Source organism: Vicia villosa, linkage group LG3, assembly GCF_029867415.1.
Source record: "Vicia villosa cultivar HV-30 ecotype Madison, WI linkage group LG3, Vvil1.0, whole genome shotgun sequence".
NCBI lineage: Eukaryota > Viridiplantae > Streptophyta > Magnoliopsida > Fabales > Fabaceae > Vicia > Vicia villosa.
In genome coordinates this window covers 91,767,302-91,784,618 of record NC_081182.1, presented here as the reverse complement: position 1 = coordinate 91,784,618, position 17,317 = coordinate 91,767,302, and the positions used below count along the sequence as shown (strand labels likewise).

The window sequence follows — 17,317 nt, the reverse complement described above, 5'->3', positions numbered from 1 at the left end:
CCATTTTAGGTCGACTTGGGTTGACAGTAGGTCGACCTAGCTGCTGCTTTTCTGCATTTTTCTTGTTTTGCTTGTGTTGAGTCGACCTATATGCATAGTAGGTCGACCTGCTCTGTCATATGTGACCAATGCTTGCTTTTCTTTGAGTTCTTCTGCTTGTGCCTTGTTGCTTGTATGCTTGTTGAGTTTGCCATGAATCAAAAACATCTTTGTGAGTGTGATCTTGTATTCACAGAATTCACCAAGAAAACTTAGAACATGATGGGATTCTACTACAATCAAGCCACAGGTACCTATAGAGCTGTTCTAAGGGGAAACAATCCTGACCTAAACCGAGAAGATGAGGATGATATGAATATTGATGAAGGAGAAGACAATGAAGGTGAAGATGAAGATGAAAATGTAGGTGCTGGAAATGCTGGCTCTAATGTTGCTAATTTGCTTGAGGTTATGCTTCTCCAACAAATTGAGAATCAAAATTTGATGAATGAGCGCCTTAGTATCTTGACCACCCGTGTCACTGAACAAGGTGCCCAATTTACGGCCTATTCCTCAATTCAAGAGCAACGGTACAACACACTCTATGGTATGATCGATGCTCAAAGCAACCAACTCTCTTCCTTCACAAACGCCTTTATGCAACACTATCCATTCCCTCAAGTTCATGCAGCTCAACCTCCACCTCTGGATCAAGAGAGAAATGAAGATAATGATGCCTAGTGTCCTCTTTTCATGCATGAACCATTTACATATTTTCATGAACAATTTAAGTGTTTTTGTGTTTTTATTTTTATATTATGCTGAACAAATTTCTTCCGTACTATGTGTTTATGTAAGAATATTATTTGAGCTATGTGCTCATTGTGTGTTTGGTTATTTATGTTATGTTGCCTTTTAATTTTGTCATTAAGCATTGTTTTATGTTAATGATTGCTTTGTGATTATGATTGCAAAAGGGCTTGGTAATGATCAACCTTGCATGATATTATCCCACCATGTATGTATAATATTGCTTGTCTCTTTTTGATGTTGTCAAAGGGGCAGAAAATGCAGTGAATTATCACACTACAGCGAACACATGCACCAAGACAGGGGGAGCATGTAGAAAGGGGGAGCAAGCACTCTGTTTTACGCAATGCCTCGACAAAAATTCACAAGTTTTGCCATCATCAAAAAGGGGGAGTTTGTGAGGGCAATTGTGTAGTTTTCATGATATCAAAACATTGTGAACTAGCTACAATTAGAGTGGAATCATAGAAATCAAATGGATGCAACAAAGACAAGCATTTTTGGCTACAAGACATCAATAGGTCGACTCACAAGTACCATAGGTCGACCTACTGCAAGCATTTGTGAAGGATTTCATGTAAAGGCAGAATGCGTCGACGCATTGTCTCCTCAGGTCGACGCATGGGATTTTGGAGGAATCTCGGGTATGTGCATGCAGACCCTTCAGGTTAACGCATCCAATCTTGGTGACTCAAGGATTCAGTATACGAACAAAATGCGTCGACGCATTGATGGCTCAGGTCGACGCATGGCATTTTGAGGAAATCTCGGGTATGTGCACGCCGATCCTTCAGGTCGACGCAAGTGTCACACTTAGTTCATATTCAGGTGCAAATTTCTCAATAGGTCGACCTATGCAAGGGAGCAGGTCGACCTATGCAAGGGAGCAGGTCGACCTACCGCTTCTTATACTGGTTTTTGCTGTGTTTTAATTGGCCTATGCAAAGTGTGTGGTATAAATATCCAATTGATCATTCTCAAGAATTTCAACAAGAAACGTGAAAGATATACTCAAGCTTCTTCTCATCTTCAACCTTTTGCTTATTGATCGAAAATCACACATAATCATCTTTTTCGATCGGAGTAAGGAACGTGTGTTGATAAGGTTCGACGGTAGACATTTGTCTTGTTCGAGATTCGACGGTTTAGACATTTATCTTGTTCGAGTGAAGATTTTTGAGGGTGTTTCTTGTATAAAACCTTAGGGTTTTTTCCTTCTTCAACAAAGATTTGGTTCGAAGGTTTTTGACGATCGATTCGCTTTGGTAATTAATTCAGTCGTGCATAAGGGATTGAGGGATTGAAGATCCGCTCAACAAATTTGCTACAACCGGAGGATTGAAAAAGGATCGATCGGGGTCTTGATCGACGAAGATCATTGACATTGACTTGACTCAACTTGAATCAAGGGGAGGATCGAATTGTATTCAATTTTACTGCATGTGTGTAGTTGGTGATTTGTAAATTCTATCCTTGTTAAACATTTTGCAATCAAATAAAACTTTCCTAATTTCATTTGAAATTAGGGACAGACGTACTCCTGCGAGGACGATAGAGGAACTGCCTTAACAAATCTCGTGTTCTTTATCGTTCTTACTTCTATCTTGTTTCTATTCGTTTTGTTAAATTTCCATTATTGAGCAAAAATTAAGGTTCGGTAAATATCGATCACCAAGTGTTCGATAAAATTACTCAATCAATTTTTGTTCAAATTTTGGTATAAACATTCATTGTGAGTAATATTCTATTAAGCGTGTAATTGACTTAATTGATAAATTCGTTAAAATGTAATTCATAATTCGCCGTTTTTCATCCGTTCGACTTAGTGCACATATCCGGTCCCCTATAACGCGATCGCTCGGAGACGATTAAGTGATTCAGGGAAGTCACGTTTCAAAAGCTAAAATTTTCTTAAGTCGGAAAAAGGTGGTCTATTCACCCCCCTCTAGAACATTCCTATCGTCTAATAAGAAGTGGTTTTTGCATCGGTTTGTTAGTTGTTTTTTCTTTCGCTTTGTCCTTTAAATCATTCTTCTTTTATCTCGTTTTATGTGTGTTTACGTGTTTTCACTTATTTCAAGCTAAAACGAGTGTCTTGGGCAAAAGAGGGGTCGAGAGGAACAAAATGCGACAAAGTTTTGAAAACAAAAGATTTTTCTCCATACAAAATCTAGAGAGCTACTTCGGGTGGCCGTAGCATACACTACTAGAAAAAGTTGAAAAAGCCATGGAAATTTAAAATAATGTCAGTATCTGAAGAAATTGATGTGGAAGAGGGAATTATTAAAGACTTTTTTCCGGATTTGTTTGCTTTATCTCTTTTGTAGGAAGTCTCCATTGCCGGAATGGGCGGATGAATAATTGACGAGTGGCATTGGGGTGATTTCGGAGTGCCTATCACGGCTGTTCCGGGGGCTGAATCAGATCTGATCCGCCTCATTCAGCTGCTGCCAGCGGCAGCCTTGCTGCAAGCAGCCCCGGATTCGGCTTCTTGGCTTCCGAAAGTCGATGGTCTCTTCACCGTTGCTTCTTGTTATCGCGAGATCCGCTTTTGTTCCATTCCGTTTGGTCCGCCTAACCGTTTTGATTTTGTTTATTCCAATTTATGGAAGTGGAGGTTCCTAACAAAGTCAAAGCCTTCGGTTGGAAATGTTTTAAGAACAAGATTACTACTAGAGATTCGCTTTTGAAAAAGGGAAATTCTTCTAGCTTCCTCGAATCTCAGGTGTGTTTTTTGTGATGAGGTTAGTGAATCTCCTTCTCATTCTTTTATGATGTGTCGGCATTCCGGTAAGGTTTGGAAAGAAATGGCGGGGTGGATAGGTATGGACTATTGTAACCCTATGGATTTTAGAGAAAGTTTTTGGGTTTGGAGTTCTTTTTGTCATCAAAAGAAAGTTAAAAAAGGAAAGGAGGGTGTTGTTTGGTTGGCCATTATATGGAGTTTGTGGTTGAGTAGGAATGAAATTATTTTCAACAATTCTCCTTGCAATGCTCATGATCTTATATGGAGTTGTAAAGTTCTTGTTTGGAGGTGGTCGGGTATAGGGAAAATTACACATCCCAATTGTAACTTCTACGAGTTTAGCACTATCATGACTTATTTTAGTTGTGTAAAAGCATTCGGATTCGGATACCTATACGACCCGGAATACTATAAAAGCATTCGGATCCGGATACCTATACGACCCGCAATACTACACTTCTAGAAAAAGTTGAAATAGCCACGGAAATTTAAAATAATGTCATTATCTGAAGAAATTGATGTGATGTATAAAGATTTAAATAACACAATAAATGAAATAAATAAAAAATTATATTATTAACAGAAAATACCAATAGAATTGCAGATTATATCTTTAATAAAATAAAAAATTGTCTTAATGAAATAAAAATATACATGAAACCCTTGATGAAATTAATAGAGATAAAGAAATTGATGAAGATATAAATATTCAAAAAATTAGGAAAATTCTTTATCAATTAGAAACCTTGTTAAAACATGAAGAAAGTAATAGAAGTATAACAATAAAAGATTTAGAAGAAATATTAGTTCACTACAACACGCTGGGGCTTTAAAAGCGCTTTTTATGGGCTTTAAAAGCGCTTAAAAGCGCTGTGAAAGCCAGCGCTGGCGTAGGTAACAAAAACGCTTCAGAAAGCGCTCTGGTAGGCCCCCTCTATAAGAGCGCTTTTCTGGAAAAAGCGCTCTGGTAGGCCCCCCTATAAGAGTGCTTTCCTGGAAAAAGCGCTCTTGTAGCCCCCCCTATAAGAGCGCTTTTCCAAAAGCGCTTTCGTATGTTGCGTTTTTTTATTTTTTATGCTTTTTTATTAATCTTTGGCAGCGCTTTTACTTAGAAGCGCTTTTGTAGGTGGATCTTTAAGAGCGCTTTTTAAAAGCGCTGTCGTTGCTAAATGAGGTATTTTAATGTGCAGCCTATAATTTAATCCTCCCAGTCGACCTGTAATATTTTCGACCTGTAATATGTTTTCAACCTGTAATATTTTCGACCTGTAATATATTTTCGACGATATAATTTCAGCCATCAGTAAGACAATATATATACTAATGTAATACCATTATAATATCCAAAATTATATATATATACATCATTACAACATCAATAATATTATAGTTGAAATCGACACAAATCCTACATGAAAAATTGCTTAATATAAAAGTGACACAAATCCTCTTTGATTTCTTCCAACTTAAGTCTCGGGTACCCAGCAGCACGGAATTCGTCAAGGTACTACAAAACAAAAACATAATATGAATGATATATTTAGTTAAATGTAATAAATTATATGAAATTATCTTAAGTTATAAATTCATACCGTGAGCGGAATCTCTAATTGATTCGCCTGAAGGATTTCTTTCATAAACCTCAAAACAAAGTATCCGCAATCTGAACTGTTTCGCTGTTGCGGACACTACATAGAAAAAAAAATAAGATTTTATAGTTGTCTTGTTTTATCAAGTAGCATAAATATTATAAGCAAAATTGTGAAAAATAATGTACCTGCACTTTGATCCAAGTAATGTTGTTTGATTTAGTCCGGGATACCTGTGCGTCCCGTTGACTTCGGAACACTTGTATTGATCTAATAAACAAATATATAAAAGTATATGTTTAGATCAATCCCACAAATAAGTAAATATATAAATATACACGAATATTTAGAACGATCCCACTTACAAATCAACGATTTCCTTCATAGCCGGATAATTGGTTCAGTCACCATTTACCGAATTCAGATAATACACGACTTCTCTTATAGGGTTGATAGCAAGCAACAATAAACTATAAGCAGAAAATAACAAACTATAAGCAAGAAGAAAGGAATAGTAACCTGAGTTAGACTTTATGTGGGAGATGGGTAGGTTTGAATCGGCGTTGTACAAGTAGAAACCAGAGACATCAAAGTAACTGTAAAATTAAACACACACACACACGATGCAGTTAAATACAAATATCATAAAAGTGAAGGAACTATATGCAAACTGTAGCACAAACTACAATGATTAAGAATAGATTAATATTATTTTGACATACATTTTTATATTAGCAAAAGAATAACTAATTACCTTTAGAGAAATTCAGAAACTTCTGGAACCACACACCGTAAGCTAATCTGATGTCTCTAGTGATATTCTTTTAAAAAATCTTTAATATCCCCTGAAAAATAATCATAACCCAGATGTTATAGCAATTCTAGATACATAGTACCGCAAGGTAAATCAAAGTTTAACAACTACTTAGAAACCGGGACAGCAACTACGCATGTCAAAACAACGTCGTGTAAACGACCACAAATCATAGTCGAGTCATACAAATGGAGAAATCAAGGTGGAGCAATTATATCTCATGAGAAAACAACAATTTAGCATGTATTTTCATAACGGGGCAGCATTGATGTCTAACAAAATAAAGAGGAAAATACACTCAACTCCCTTTAGATTTAGCTAAATAAAACAAACATCTTCTTTAACTTTCAAAATACAATAACCGTCCTCTATCGTGATATCGTGTTATTTAGAGAAATCGGAAGAATTAACTTATGTGAGTGATGGAGAGTTGAGCCTGTATCCAGAAGAAGAAGCAAGCAATAGAAGCATAGTGAAGGAATTGACTTACAATCAAAGGAGAGTGGGATTTGATTTGGATATAATGGCAAAGATATATCAGGCTATGATTATTTGTTGATAAGATATATTAGACTTGTCAAACATTGTACATGGTAAACTATACCATTATGATGAATCATAAGCCAAAGATACATAGAAAAAACTATTTGCTTGCTATCATACTTTTAGAGTAAACTATACCATTATCACTTCAGGATCAAATAAGATAGCAACACAAAAACAAATTTCTACATTACAGAAATTATGAACAGAAGCAGAACCAGAAACTATTTGCTTGATATCATACTTTTAGAGTAAACTATACCATTATCTCTCATAAATGTTTCAAAGTATTCTCACAATTTGCTCTTAAAATAGTGGGAAGACTTTACCTGAACAGAAGCAGAACTGGACTTTGATTTTGACCAAGAAAAACCCTAAAATCCCACAAGACTTTGATTCTGAGAGAAGCAGCAAGAAGACGACGACGGCGGCTAGTTGAGACGACGACGGAGGGACGGAGGAGGGGCTGAGACCACGGCGGAGGGAGTGAGAGCGAGGAAGCAGAGAGTACGTGAGCGAGGAAGAAGAAGAAGATGTACGGAGGAGTTTTGGGTTTCTGAATAAAATAACGTGTTTTAGTTTTATGAAAATTTTAAAAAGGGCTACCAGAGCGCTTTTCAGAAGCGCTTTCATATGCCCCTTTATACCAGCGCTTTATTACTAAAAGCGCTTTCATACCCACCCCCTATAAGAGCGCTTTCAAAAGCGCTTTCATACCCACCCCCTATAAGAGCGCTTTTAGAAAGCGCTTTCATACCCACCCCCTATAAGAGCGCTTTTAGAAAGCGCTTTCATACCCACCCCCTATAAGAGCGCTTTTAGAAAGCGCTTCCATTACCCCCCCCCCCCCTATAAGAGCGCTTTTCTAGCGTGATTTTTAATTTTGTTTTTAGCCAAACCTACCAGAGCGCTTTTGGGCAAAAGCGCTTTCGTAGGTGTGCTGTTAAAAGCCAAATTTGGCGTAGTGGTTAGAACAAAAGAAGTAAACCAACTAAAAGTAGTTAAACAAGAATCTATAACTACATTTATGTTAATAAACCCATCATCTTCATGGAGGGGATAAAAACTGAATACATAGAAGCATTAAGAAGATCTAATGATATTGAAGAAATTAGACAATTGATGGAACAACTACAAATAATAGAAGAAGAAAATAAACAAGTAGAAAAAATAAAAAAAAATAGAAACTAAGGAAGAGAATGAAGAAGAAATATTAAATTATAATTCTTCAGAAATAGGATCTGAATTAGGATCTGAATCAGATATAGACGAAATATTTATGGAAAAAGGAGAAACAAGTAATTCTAAACAAAAAAGAAAACGTGAAGAGAGTTGGAATCCCCATAGTTCTTGGGAAAACTATGAAAATGAAACTATGAATCAAAAAGGTTATGCAAAGGCTAGTGGAAAATGGACAAAAGTTGCAGAAGAATTTAAACCTTATTATGAAGAAACTAAATCTAAACAATTATTAAACTTAGACTGTGTAAGAAATCCAGAGGATATACTACAAAGGTGGTCTAATGATATGATTATGCTTATAGCAACCGATGAAAAATTTTCTAAGATAAACCTAATGGATGTCAAGAATTTAATAGCTTATAGAACAACAGAAAATGTGCTGAAATTCTTAACGAGTATTAACGATGAAACATGGAATCAATATATAGGAATGGTAGAAAATAATCAACAATTTGCTAAACTAATAATGGAATTAATATATAAAGAATTCATAGGCTACAATACTCTTTAACATAAAACAGAAGTAAATAAACTTTTGCGAGAAAAGGCAGAAATTCATCTAATTAATATGCAGATATGTAATATGTGTGAAATAGATAGTTTCATTTATGAGTATAAAAAATACTATTATGAATTAGATAATGAGACTAGGGAAATATATAGAGGAGTCTTTATATCCAAGTTACCATATCCACTTAGTGCAAAAATAAGAGATATATGAAAATCCCAACCAATTGAATTAGGTGATAGCTTAGGAGGAATTATTCAAATCTTATATAATGAATCAAGACGACAATGCATAAAGAGTACAAGTGCTAAACAACTAAATAGAGGTAGAACCTCACTTTGTTGTGATATACCAGAAATAGATCAACCAAGAAATCATGGTTGTAATCAACGAAGTAGAAAGAGTTATAAAAGAAAACATAAATAAAGAAAAACTTATCCAAGAAAAAAGGCCTATAAAAATACTAGAAGAAAGTATTTTAGAAAGAGAAAACAAACACCTAAAAAATATTGTCCAAAAGGAAAAAAGAAATGCGTATGTTGCATATGCAATGTAGAAGGTCATCATGCCAATGAATGTCCAACAAAGAAAGAAAAAGATCTTAAAGAAAAATCCAAACTAATAAAGAAAGTATATAAAATATATAATTTAGAACCATTAGAAGATGAACTAAGTGATTTTGACTGTAGTCTATATGAATATATAGAGGATGAATTATCTTCAGAAGAAACAGAATCTGAATAGTACATATATCAAAATTAAAATTGAAAAAGAAAACAAAGAAACTGAAGCTTATATAGATACAGGAGCAAGTATTTGTATAGCAACCAAAGCATTATTTAGTAAACGGAAAAGATTAGAGAAACCATTAAAGATCCAAATAGCAGATGGCTCAATACACCCACTAAATTGGGTAGCTACAAGAATTACTTTAAATATTGAAAATAAATTATTCATAGTACCTACAATATATCAACAAGAAACAGGGTTAGATATAATAATAGGAAATAATTTCTTACGATTATATGCACCATTTTGTCAATACTTAGAGTATATATCGATTAAGGCTCCATATATTAAAGGAAAACAACTAAAAGAAATTATAGATATCCCTATTATTCATTCCTCACAAACAATATATTCAAGAAAACAATCAGAGCTGACCAGACTAAAACGTGGTGAAATTATAGATTTAGTTTGTAGAAAAATGTGTTATGCATTAATTAATTTGGAACCAGGAAGAAAAATCCCAATACATATTGAAGAACTATTAGATAAAGTGTATAGTGAAAACCGACTAGATCCTAACATTAATAATAAAAACATGGAACTAGTTGAATTGAAACTAAAAGACCCAACTGTAATATGGTGGGAGAACTGACTTTTTTGAAATGTTGCGGATAGCCAGAGTCGCCTCCGAATTTTATTTTATCCAATGTATAGAAAGGCTAAAAGAATAGGAAAATACCTTTTAAAAAAATTTTGAGTTCGGGGGGTAGGTTATACAAAGAGAAGGTGAAAGCACCCTTTGTATCCATGGTTATCCATGGGCTCTTAATTGCTTAGCTCACTTTGTTTTCAAAATGTTTGAAGTGTAGTGTGTGAATAGGAAAAGACTTTTGAAAAAGGACTTTAGTTTGTAAATAAGCGAAGCCTTTTTTGAAAAGATTCTTTGAAAAGAAGTGGGAAAAGATTTTGGAATTTTGAATTTGAATTTGAATTTGAATAAAGCAAGCAATCAGGAGCACCTACCCTAAGTTAGAAAAATTGTTCTTTTAGCTTTTCAGTTTGAAAGGGCTATCCACACCATAAGAGGGTAAGAAGTCTTTTCATTGGATGTTAAGGGTCATCGAGGAAATATCGTTCACCATAAAACTGCCCCTACCATAAAGAGGGTAGGTAGTCTTTAGGGAAGGATAGAATAGTCATTTAGGCAAAAGGCGAGGATACCTTAGCAATGGGACAATCACTATTTACCGAGGCAACTTCGAGGGACAAGATCTTATGATGATGAACTGAGAGTAACATTTGTTTTGCTTAGGTATCCTCGAAATCGAGGGACTTGACTATTTTAGAATTGTAATTAAAAGGCAATAGGCAACAAGGCAACAAGACAGATTACCCCAAAGGTGTGTGTGTGGCACAATCACGTGGTTAAATTCAAATATTTATCTTGTAAATTAGTGATGCTAATTCAATTAACAGGCTTGCACTCCCTAGGATTACTAACCACGCAGTTAATATCATACAGAAATTAAAGGCAGAGAATATAAATTCCTACGCTATTACAATAAACACCTGTGGGCAGAAAAATAAAGGCGGAAAAAAAAACCTAAACTATTACAATAAACACCTGTGGGAAGAAAAATAAAGGCGGAAAAGAAAACCTAAACTATTACAATATACACATGCAAGCAAATATAGAGGCAAAAATAGAAACCCTAAGCTATTACAAGACTTTGGGGCAGATACAAAATTAGGCAAATATAACAATGGCAAACCCCAAATGGGGGAACAAGTTAACCACAACTAATAGAATAAATAAGGCAAGGCAAATGGTATAAGGCAAACAAAAAGTTTTGAAAAGAGGATAAACCCAGATTTTTTTAGTAAAGATTTTTGAAGAAAGAAGATAAATAAAATTAAAAATAAAAAGAAAATGTTTTAAAAAAACGACTTTGAGTTAACGGATGATACCTACCTAAGGTTAAAAACCTAATTTGGCTAAATTAATTAAAATTATAAAAAAAAAAGGTTAATAAATCCTAAAATTAAATTAACTAGCCTAAAAATAATTATTAGCCTAAAAATAAAACCCTAACCTTAATTCATGAAAATGGACAACATCTACCTAAAGGAGAAAATTTAATTTGGCTAAATTAATTAAAATTATAAAAAAAGTTAGTAAATCCTAAAATTAAATTAATTAGCCTAAAAATAATTATTAGCCTAAAAATAATTATTAGCCTAAAAATAAAACCCATCATAATTCATGAAAACGGACAACATCTACCTAAGGGGGAAAATTTAAGGTTTTTGTTTTTAATTAAATATTAATAATAAAAGAGGGTAAATTAAAGGAAAAGAAAAAAGGAAGAAAATAGAACCAAAGGAAGATGCTGAGATTTGATGTGGCAATCCTTGAGGGTGCATCATGGGAAAGTGGCCAACAAAGCGTTTGGCCAAAACAAGATTAATGGCCGAAGGAAGTACCTACAAAAAGGATAGTAATAATGTTAATAGTAAAGATGATAATAATAATAATAATAATAATAATAATAATAATAATAATATTAATAATAATAATAACAACAACAACAACAGAAAAGAATTGGGGTTTAGAAAATTAAATTATGGACAAAATTACAAATAAACTGATTTGGCCAAATACCAAAAGGTTTTTGGCCAAATACGAATAACCTTGATTTGGCCAAAAGCCAAAAAGCTTTTGGCGAAAAAAACATTTGGGGTATCCCTTGAGGTCAAGAGATAAAGCTCCTTCCACTTGGTCAATCGATAGGAAACTTGTTCATAAACTACTGCAATATTACGGTTAAGAAAACAAATAGAAAAATAGAAAAGTGATCAAAATAAAATCAAAAAAATATAAAAACCTGATTATAAATCAAATCAAATAAGATAACGAAGCTACAAATTTTTTGAGATTTTTTCGAAAATATGAAAATAGAAATTAAATCAAATAAAATTGAAAAACGAGGAGTATTGTTCCTCGATTTTTTTTTGAACTTCTAGAAAAAAATCGGAGCAAATCGAAACAATAGTTTCAGAATTCGGCTGATAGGCTGGAAAATTTATCACTCTGCCGCAACCGGATTTGAGTGACGGAAGATTATTCGTAACAGTCAGAAACAATGGTAAAGGTTTTTTTGTGGATGGGTATAAATTTATGAGAGTTGTTGATTGTTAGTGTATGGGAATGGAGAATTTGGCAGAGGTGAATGGTTGGTAAATGGTTAAAAATAAGGGTTGTTAGTTATTTATAAGAAAACATTAGGTTAAAAGGAAGATGAGCTTGGACCTCACTAAGAGCTTAATTTATTTTATTTTCCTTATTTTGAATTATTTAAATGAATAAATCAAAACAATTGAAATAAAACAATTTAAGGGGTGATTGGATTAAAACTGTGGCCCAATAATGAATTTGCTCAATTTGGACTTTATGCACCGACTCAAAATTTCCCAACTTTCACCAGCCATAATTTTTTCAATTTTCATTATATGGGAATAATTTTGAATTTGTTGGAAAGCTTAGGGTGTCCTCTTCAATTATTTTTGCATTTGAAGATTTTTGTCTTTAAAAATGAGGGGGCAAATTTTGGGGTATGACAGCTGCCCCTGTTCAATCTTCTTAAACCTGAGGATGTAGAATGGTTTATGTCCCATTTGGTATCTGAGGGTGGAAGAGGATTGAACAATATAGTACCCATAAATTTGCACCATCGGGGATGGGCTTAGAGATGCCACCAGGATATTGAGAGACTTGATTGAGATGGGCTTAAAGATGCCATCCAGCTTGCTAGACTTGAGAGTCAGAATACGTCGTACGTTAGACTGTATCTGAAGGATATACTTAGGATGAGTCGTACGTTAGACTGAATCCACTGTATTGATAAGTGTCAAAGTAAGTCGTGCGTTAGGCTATACTTTTAGGACGAGTCATACGCTAGACTGGGTCCAATTTGCATCGATAGATGTCTGGAAAGTCGTACGTTAGGCTGTAGGATGGTTCGTACGTTAGACCGGATCCAATTTGCATTGATAAATGTCTGGATAAGTAAGTCGTACGTTAGGCTGTACTTTAGGACGAGTCATACGTTAGACTGGGTCCGATTGCATTGATAAATGTCTGGATAAGTCGTACGTTAGGCTGTAGGATAGGTCGTTCGTTAGACCAGTTCTCTTGTGTTGATAGTTCACATAATACACCGTATATCAGGTTGTATCCTAGGATGAGTCGTACGCTAGACAGGATCCTTTGTATTGAGAAATACCAGAATGAGTCGTACGTTAGGCTATATCTGAGCTCGATGTATTGAGAAGTGTTTGTTGGAGAGTGATCGTGTCAGCACCGTTCGTAGTAACTAAATTAGATCTTGGAAAGATGATCATGTCTTCACCGTTTGTGATGATAGAATTATATCTTTGAATTTTGATCGTGTCAGCACCGTTCGTAGTAACTGAATTAGACCTTGGAAGGATGACCGTGTCTACACCGTTCGTGATGATAGAATTAGATCTTTGAATGTCTCTTGATTATCTCTGAACTATCTCTAGAGAATACCGGAACTAAGTATCAGAACTAAATCATTGTCTTGATTATCTCTGAACTATCTCTGGAGAATACCCGGAACTAAGTATCAGAACTAAATCTCTATCTTGATTATCTCTGAACTATCTCTGGAGAATACCCGGAACTAAGTATCAGAACTAAATCATTATCTTGATTATCTCTAAACTATCTCTGGAAGATATCCAAAATTAAGTATCAGAATTAAATCTCTGTCTTGATTATCTCTGAACTATCTCTGGAAGATATCCAAAATTAAGTATCAGAATTAAATCTCTGTCTTGATTATCTTTGAACTATCTCTGGAAGATATCCAAAATTAAGTGTCAGAACTAAATCTCTGTCTTGAATGAGTGTCAGAATTAAATCATTGACTTGATTATCTCTGCACTATATCTAGAAGATAATGTTCACTTGATTTGTAGGAATAGACTGAAAAAGCAACATTAATTTTATGCAATGTCGTGATGCATGTATTATAAACTTTTTGAAATGAATGAGAGTGTTATGCATATGCCGTGAGGTATATGATGTATGGATGCAAAATGTCGTTATTGATGACAGTAATTTGTAGCAGTGTCTGGTGGAGAAAATAAATCCCTGACTGTTTGTGGAGAATAGGAGCTCCCGCTTCATGCTCGAGGATACTTAGCTGGGGATTTTTGAATTCTGCTTGGGGAAAGAAGTAATTTGAAAGATCGATCTTTAATGCACCCTGACTGGGGATAAGAAAGATGAATAGACCCTGTTGGAGGAGGGATTGAAGATAGCTACTTGAAGATTACTTTGTGGGGATATGATCTTGTGAAACCGGCTCTGTGGGAAAGCGTGGATGCTTTGAACATTGCCCCCCGATGGTTATAACAAATGCCATTCTTGGACATGTATTAATTGGGACATAACAATGAGTATTGATCGAGGTGTCAAACAACCTTTGCATAGCTTTTCCCCAGCTAGTAGGGATTTTGAAGAGATTCGCCTCGTGAGGACCTTATGGGATACATACTATGGGTGATTCCCCTAGTACTCATAGACTTGGGAAAACGCCCTTGATTTTTCGATGCTCCTGAGAGATTCTTTGAATCTTGACCTGATTGCCCCAGATTGATTGGATAAAATATGTCGTGCCCCTTGTATTCATTAACTTCTAATCAACTGAGTCAGTTATAAGAGATGTTGCTGCTGAAATAGTTTCGTCTGTCGGGATGACTTTTAGCCATTAGTCGTACCCTTTGTAGATTCTTCCTGGTGCTAACATTTGAAATTATGTAGCAGGATATGTTTAATAATGAATTCATGAGATGCAATGCATATGTTTGTCTTGAGTTTTTTGAAAAACATTAAAACATGAGATGTAAGAGCGTGATATTTGTAAAAATGGGATATCAACTCAGCGTTTATGCCAAACCTTAAGGAGTTAGGATATCCTTTTGATAACAGTATGCTTTCGAACTAACCATGCTTCAGTTAGGACTTTCAAGGGTTGTAACGTGGCTTGGTTCTCGGTTTAAGAAACAAAGGATAATGGATCAAAGTTTATTTGTACCCATCCCAATCTTCGTGATGTTCTTCAATTCTATGCTCAGTTAACTTTGCATTTAAGTTCTAGCAGGTCTTGAAGCCGTAACATTGACATTTGATGATGGTTAAAGTATTGGAAGTTTATTTGGACAGGCGGTCATCCCTTTTTGTAATATTTTCTTTCATTGAGGATTCGTAGTGACCTCTTTTTTGACTTTGTTATCCCTAACTTTTGCCTGGACTGTTTATTTCGATATTACAGTCAGCGGGATGATTCACTTTTTGATAAGTCTCCTTCATAGGTTTTGACTGAACAAATTTTTTATTTTTGATGGATATTGACTGCCTGACTTAATGGTTGCGGGAACCCATCATTATTTGTGTAAACAACGGCTAGTATAATTGAGTTAACTGAGTAACTACCCTGCCCCAGGTTACAATTAAGGGTTTTAATCTGTATGAGAAAGAAAACTTCTACTTCTTAGGCTCAAAGGGGGTTGACGAGGGATTAACGTCCTTATATCTCCACTGTTTAGGAATTGAAACAATGCCTGTACATCGTCAGCATAGTCTGTTCAAAAGCATGATGTATGAGATTGCGGTATCGTTTTCGTCATCCTCCCTCAAAAGGCTTACAGCTTAGCAGGAGTTGAATATCACAAAACATAAGTATAATAAAGACACAAATTGAAAAGAGTGATAGCGAAATAATTTATTCAAGACAAACATATGCAATGTACTGATGATGATTATTAAAACAGATGATGTCTATCATAAGTCGAATGTTTAAACAAACAGGATAGAAATTGTGCATGAAATTAAGTCTAATGATCCAAGAGTTCATCCTTCTAGGCATTAATCAGTCTTGTCATGGCTAGGCATAGGAGTAGTGATCGCCACAGGAGTCTTGGGAGGATTGAACTCAATTTCACCAGCATCGATCATGTCTTGGATCTTGATCTTTAATGCCCAGCAACTATTGGTATCGTGCCCGGGACTATTGGAATGGTAGGCACAACGCACGTTTGGATTGTGTTTAGCAGAGGAAGTGTTGATGTGTTGAGGAGGATCCCTCACAGTAATCATTCCTGCCTTCAACAGATGTTGCAATGCTTGAGCCAGTGACATATTGATCTTTGTGAACTGACGCCTAGGTGCACCTGGCTTGCTTCGTTGTTGTGGAACTGCCCCATCAGGTAGGTTGCGCTCATTACGACCTTTCTGGTTGTACATAGCATCAGCCATATGAGGCTTCTCAGGTGAGTTGAAGTCAATGATCTTGTCGTCAATTAAGTCTTGAATCCTATACTTCAATGGTCCACAATCTTCGGTATCATGACCATGACTGTCCGAGTGATAAGCACATCTTGCATTAGACTTGTGCTCAGGAGCATGATTGGCAAGAACTGAATACGGAGGCAATAATGTTATCAAATTTTGATTGAGCAGTTGTTGCAGAACTTGAGATAACAGCATGTGCAATGGAGTAGATGAGCGCTTAGGTTTGGATTTTCGATTACCTTGTTGCATATGTTGATCCTTCTTCTTCTTGATCAGAAGTGCCTTCAATTCTTCTTGCCCCTTGGACAAGTTAAGGATCATCTCTTGGAACTGGTTGTTCTGAGCCTGAAGATTCCTAACAGATTGCTCAGGATTCATGATGCTGAAATAAACAGCGAGAGAATGAAAAACATGCTGTGGAAATCTGTTATGCGATGTTATGAATGCAAATGCAAAATTTTCAAGGATCTATAGGAATTTAGTTAGCAACATTAGAGAGTGATTTGATCGCATCTTTTTTTGAAGAAATTTGATTCTTGGATGTTCTTCTATGGGAATCAAGCTCACCATATCGAGTGGTTCATCGCCTCTGATTCGGGATACCTCTGAATTTGAAGGTACATGGCTAGAGGAAAATAAATCCTCTTGCCCCTTGATAGGTATCGTGTCTTTTAACTAGAAGGTATATGGCTAGCAGAAAATAAATCCTCTTTCCCCTAGATAAGAGTTCAGTCCTTGATAATTAGCACCTGCAATCGTGCGCCCTAAATCCCTAAGATCCTTGAAAGGGTTAATTAACATGCTATGTTATGATGTCATGATGTCATACGGATGTAATGCATCAGGCAAAACATAAGGTAACAAGGACGGGTGAGTCCTACAAACAATTCCTGCAAGGAAATCGAAGGGTTAGTAGCACACACAAGCAACAAACAAGTCACACAAGTGTCCTTAGGTTTAAAGGCTTGCATGAAGT

At 35.4% G+C, this 17,317-nt stretch overlaps 1 protein-coding gene across 1 annotated transcript; it reads left to right on the top strand.

Moving 5' to 3' along the window:
- Positions 1–7,713: 7,713 nt before the first annotated feature.
- Positions 7,714–8,234, top strand: LOC131656337 (uncharacterized). Its single transcript, XM_058926072.1, has one exon. It carries the CDS (start codon positions 7,761–7,763, stop codon positions 8,232–8,234), a length of 474 nt encoding a protein of 157 aa, XP_058782055.1. The 5' UTR covers positions 7,714–7,760.
- The last annotated feature ends 9,083 nt before the right edge of the window (positions 8,235–17,317 follow it).